Source organism: Trachymyrmex septentrionalis, unplaced genomic scaffold (genome assembly GCF_001594115.1).
Source record: "Trachymyrmex septentrionalis isolate Tsep2-gDNA-1 unplaced genomic scaffold, Tsep1.0 scaffold9, whole genome shotgun sequence".
Classification (NCBI taxonomy): Eukaryota; Metazoa; Arthropoda; class Insecta; order Hymenoptera; family Formicidae; genus Trachymyrmex; species Trachymyrmex septentrionalis.
In genome coordinates this window covers 2,560,109-2,566,197 of record NW_017306091.1, presented here as the reverse complement: position 1 = coordinate 2,566,197, position 6,089 = coordinate 2,560,109, and the positions used below count along the sequence as shown (strand labels likewise).

The 6,089-nt window shown below is 31.1% G+C and overlaps 1 protein-coding gene across 5 annotated transcripts in view; it reads left to right on the top strand.

The window, feature by feature from the left end:
* Positions 1–6,089, top strand: part of LOC108755699 (F-BAR domain only protein 2) — a 16,470-nt gene that overhangs the window by 1,974 nt on the left and 8,407 nt on the right. For 3 of the 5 annotated variants that reach the window (XM_018498878.1, XM_018498877.1, XM_018498876.1), the window contains exons 2-6: positions 2,200–2,505; positions 2,872–3,129; positions 3,234–3,429; positions 3,502–3,840; positions 4,944–5,060. In XM_018498878.1, coding sequence (XP_018354380.1) covers positions 2,200–2,505; positions 2,872–3,129; positions 3,234–3,429; positions 3,502–3,840; positions 4,944–5,060 — 1,216 coding nt within the window. The remainder of the gene's footprint in view (positions 1–2,199; positions 2,506–2,871; positions 3,130–3,233; positions 3,430–3,501; positions 3,841–4,943; positions 5,061–6,089) is intronic. The other 2 variants (XM_018498879.1, XM_018498880.1) reach the window with 2 other exon arrangements.

The following is a 6,089-nucleotide window of genomic DNA, read 5'->3' as shown; positions in this document are numbered from 1 at the left end:
TATTATTATTATTATTATTATTATTATCATAGACTTTTACTTTTATTATTGAAACAAAAAAGCATAAAGATTATTGGCTGCATTCAGCAGAAAAAGCAATTGTAAAATTCTTTCAATTGGCATCAATTGGTTTTGCTTAGTTCCTCACTGGATCTAAATGTATAAGGCCGATTGCATCAACATTAACTTCAACTTTAAGCGAGGCTTATAAAATTCTCTTCCTCGGTTGACTTTAGAAAAAGAAAGAGAAAGAGAAAGAGAGAGAGAGAGAGAGTTTTAAGCCTCGCTTAAACTCAAAGTAACGTTGGTGCAATCGAGCCTAAATTAATTAAAGAATTTATTAAACAATAAAGAGTTGCAAAGCTGCTTCTTTTGAACACGTTGTGTTCAAAATATATATAAATCTGACTGCGTATATTTCGTCATGAGGTTTTTTTAAGGATATTTATTTGACCAATGTTACATATTTATCTACAACTCTTTCTTTCTGAACGCACATTGTCGATAAGATAGTTGTCACTTCCTTTTTTTGACACTGCGAGTATCCCGTGTATGAAATCATTTTAAATGCGATGTAAAATATCACGCAATGGCTGGCTGTTTGCGGAAGATTTTCTTTTATAATATAATTACTTTACAATACTCTTACATCATATAATAAATGTGACATAAAATATCAGACGGGCTGTTTACGAAAGATTCTTTTGCAATAAAATCAAAGCAGAAATTGAGACGTATAACTGCCGCAAGTAATCGGTACAATAGGATGACAAGGGCAATAATATGTAATGACAGCTTATTACGACGTCACTTAAGCGGTTCTGCTCAATGTGGATTTACCGCATGATCAGAGTTCAAGTGTTAAACGGCTAAGTGGTCTTAAGTACCATTTCGATATATATCTTTCAGTCGTAGTTTTCTAATTGCAAAACTTTTTTTAAGGATTTTTTCTGATAGAGAAATGGTAATTTAGCTATCTAACTTTTCTCTATTTGTACTAATTTTCCAATTTCCAAATTTAAAACGCATCTATTTACGTGTGTATTATACCACATGGTTATATTTGGAGTTTTAATTATAGATTCTCTTATAAATATGGAATCGATTTTTTTCTTAGTAAAAATGTCAAGCAAAATCGTTATTTATCATAATTTTTTATTTGTCATCATGTGTCTTTACAACTAAGTTTTGAATTGAAATTTTATTAAAATTTATTAATTCAAGATTATGATTTCATTATCTGCCTCCTTTAATTAACTGAAAATATTTTTTAATCACTAGTAACTTAAATATTATTAAGATTTGTGATATTTCCATTGAGAAATATTGATTAATTTATTACTATCAGACATTTATAGAGTTTGACATTAAAATTAAAGTTTTAGTGTTGAACATTTAATGTAGGATATTATATATGTATACAAATATTATTATTATGTATACAAATAATATTAATTAAAATAAAGTGCTTATTCACTTTGTTAAGTAAGAAAATATAATTTTGGTAGTCAATTAAATGAGATTGTTTTGTCGTTAAAAATGTATTTATTTGTAGAATTTTTAATTTTTTGTTATTATTTATATAATTTTATTTCTGGAAACAAAATGACAATTTTCTATTTCTTAATATTTTCCATGCAAAATGTTTATCGCCACATTTGGAACAATATGCATCATAATTTTTAAAAACTTGAATCTGAAATACTAAACGTAAACATCTTTTTTAATATATATTATTTATTAATATTTGATAAAAGATTTAAACATTATGTTTCACAAAAATCATTTTTTCAATTTCCTAAAATTAATTTTTTTTTTTCAAAATGGCAATTTTGATTGAAAGTTGAAATATTATTTGGTTTTGCTATATTATGATAAATAATACATATCTAAAAAAAAATTTGTTTTATTTTTTGAATCAAGCTTTTGAACTTTGTATGGAAGATGTGAGGAGTTAAAAATTTTTCTTTATTTTATAATTTTTTAGACATGTAATTATGTATATAACTGCATTTTCAATATCAAATTGTTGTACATTTCGTTCAACTCATTCTCGAAATAATATTATCTAATTGAACAATTGAATTTTGAAGTAATTAAATTAAAGTGAATATCGTTTTAAGAAGTGATTTAAATTTAATAAATCAAATTTTATTACTGAAATAAATATATATATAAACTTTTTTTTTATTATTTAAGGGCGAAAAGAATAATGGATTTGACGTGTTGTATCATAACATGAAGCATGGTGTAATCGCCAGCAAGGAATTGGCTGAATTTTTGCGAGAAAGATCAGCCATAGAGGAAAACAATTACAAACTTCTTAGTAAGGTAGCGAAACAGGCGAGCAATAGCACGCAAGGGACATTCGCACCTGTCTGGGCTGCTCTGAGAGGTGCCGCCGAAAAACTCGCCGTTTTACACTTTCAAATGGCCCAGCGGGTGTCCGAACTCATAAAAGATGTGTCAAAATATGCGGACGAACTGCACAAGAAACATAAGGCTGTACGTAATTGCATTTTTCTATTTATAATTCGTTGATTAATTATGCTTTTTTGAAAAATCTTAATATTTTTCTCATTAATTTGATTGCGATCTTACACAGTAAAATACAGTATTATTTTTTATTCACAATTACCATACTTTGCTGTACCACAATATGCTATCAGATATGTGTTCCATAAATTATCAGTCTCCGCCCACAGTTGGGTCAGTAGGTTCTCATCATCAGACAATCAAGTCGGCAATGTGCAGAGGTCTTATCAGTGTACACATACATAAGATTAATTGCACATGCAAATCAAATTGATTCGCGTTAATTTTTTAATTGGAATAGTTTAATTAAAGAAATGACATACCGACAACATCTAGGTGAAGGAAGAAGAATCGTCTACTTTAGAAGTTGTACAAAGTATACAAAGCATTACGGTAACGTTACATAAGGCGAAAGACATGTGTATGCAAAAACGCCTGGAATTAGAAAAATTAAGGAAGGACAATGCCAGTCAAAGGGAGCTGGAGAAAGCGGAGGGCAAGTTCAAAAAGGCACAAGATGATTATAGGACGCTGGTGGACAAGTACACGGTTATACGAAACGACTTCGAGGCAAAAATGACTCAAGCTTGCAGGGTACTAATTCTGGATTAAAATATAGAAGTTAGGCTTTGCGAGATAATATTGCTGCGCAAGCGATTAGCGAAGCGTACTAATCAATGTACGTTTTCGTTACTAAGCGGTTCCAAGATGTGGAAGAGACGCATCTGAAGCACATGAAGGAATTTCTGAATACATACGCTGATGTTTTGCAAACCAATCACGAGCAAGTCGGCCAGGTTCATATTGACTTCAAACGGCAATGCGTCGATATGACGGTGGAAAAGTTATTAGAGCAATTCGTTCAGAGTAAATATACGGGTTTCGAAAAACCAGGTAAAAACAGTATTTAAAAGATTTTTTTTCATCTTTGTTCCTCTCAGTATCCATGACATATCTGTAAATCAGGTGTGATTGAATACGAGGAAGTGATGACGAGTTTAGCGGAAATGACCAGCCACTCTCAGTCAGAAGGCAGCGTAGAGACACCTAAGGAAACGTCGAAGGGCACCAACGGCGAAACAGGCGTAGCCGGTAACAGTCACAATTCAAAGAAAGATCAGGGATTAAAGGGGGAGGGTAGTACTTTGAGGGTACTGGACGGGGAAAGGGGGAGGGTGATATTGGAAAAGGATAGAGAAAAAGAGAAACAGAAGGAAAAGGACAGAGAACTGTCACATGCACAAACCACCAAGGCTTCCCGCCGTACTACCTCGCTACTCAACCTGTTCATGTCCAACTCCCATGGTAGGTTTCTTTCTCTATCTCTCTATCTCTCTCTATCTCTCTCTTTCATCGAGAAGTTACATAAACTTTTTAAAAGTTTCGTTATCTCTTTAATTGCAATAGTTTGAATCTACCTTGGCTTTGATGCAATGAGATGCTACATTTCATACGAGACATGTTTTTTCCATTTTTTGAAACATTTTACATCACATTGATGCACTCTTACATCTTTAAATTGTTACAAAAAGCGAATACACTTGTCGTTCTTTTTGACGAAATTAATTTTGCAGTTCAACATAAATATTCGTAAAACAAGGCATAACATTGCATATATCTGGGTAGACTTTTTGTTATTTTTAATTTTATATTTGTTAGTATACCATCATCGATCACATTATACACTTGCCCAATTGAATTGCAGCACTCGATCACAGATATATCAATTCGAATATGATACGCAGACAATTTTTATTGATTTATTTATGCTTATGTGGTTGTTGTGTTATACTTGCTTATGCGTAACGATCTAACATTAGGTGGAGGATGACATAGAATACACCATTGTGTTCCAGGGGGTTTATTTTTTTTATTTTAATTTTAATTATACTCTTGTATGTATATTGCAAATTATGTATTTTTATATGTATATTACATGTCAAGGGGGATATATTATACGTAGATACTTTATTATAAAGGGCTATACTACTTCATTGTTTTGTCCATGGAAAATAAACAGAGGAGCTGAGTTTGTTTATGCAGTTAATTATCGTGTCAGACAGAAAATTTATTATAACTATATTTTTATAATTTTTTATGTAATTATGATATTTAATTCTGTTTGATTTTTGCATATTTGTGTATATAGTTGCTCTTATGCGTCGACTATTATTACAATTATATGTCCAGATGCGAAACTATATACGAACGGAGATATTATGTAATTACTTAAAATATTTTCATCCCTCTGGAACGCTCTAAAATACCATTGAAAGTTGTAAAGGTCATTAAAATTTAAATCGGTACAACTAACGTGCATAAAAGTGCGACACGGAGCGAGAGAAAAAAGGGGCCATCAGTTGATGGAAAGGTATTCAAAGACGTGAGAATGATGAGTGTTGTTTCAGACAAACAGAAGCAAGCAGGGTCGTCTGGTTCGGCACCTGCCACCCCTCAAGGGAACAACCTGCCTCCTGCTGTTCCACCTCCCAGCATCTCCAGGAACCCTCTCAGAGGATCTAAATGTAACAATTTACATTTTACTCCTATACCTCCTCTACCATACCCTCTGACTTTGTTGTTAGAATACAATATACAATACAACATACATTAGAGATTACTGATACTGACGTTAGCTGCCGAGTATATTGATAAAATAATCATATTCTGTATTTAATTTTCGCTGATACGACAATTAACGATTGTCATGCTTCTGTTCGTACGGTTTCTACTTATCTCTTTCTTTTATTAAAGATATTTACAGAGTATGAAACGTAAAATAACTTTGCACACAATTTTTCAACTATTGCCACAGTTGTCACTTTTTTAATTGAGGATTTTATTTAGACAATCTATTATATGTTGGCTCGAATATAAATGATCAATTATTAATTTGAAAATTTAATATAAAAATATTTATCGTAAATATTGACACATAAATTTTCATATATAAGTTTATTTCATATTTATGATTTTTTAAAATATTTTCTTTCATACCTTCTAACAGTTCATCGATCAGTTTTATTCGAGCATTTCCTATGTAGCTCTTTATCTATAATATTTCTCTATCAGTTGTTCTCTCTTTATGGTGCTCGGTGACAAAGACATTACTTCTTTTTCTATACCTTAAATACCTCTTATATCTTATAATTAAACAGAACGTAATACGGTTAAATAAATTATCTACTGACTTATAGTGGTTGCGCGTATTATGATTCCTCCACTGTGCTCACTTTTAGAACAGCGATGTACGTATACTAACATTGTCTAAACGCTTTAAATTAATGTTACAATTATATCTTTCATCAAACAAATCATTTATTTTAATGTAACATTAATTTCTGCTTACATATAACATCCATGCAAAATATTTCTTCACTTTGATTTATTTCCGCGTTTGAAATGGACCTAAGACTGAGAAGATATTTTGAACTAAAGGAAGAAATATTTTTTGTTTGCATTTTATTAACATTAAAAAACGCTTGAATAGAATACAAGCACTATCTAGCATTAGAAATGTATGGGATTCTAATTACTTTCGTATTTTCATAAAG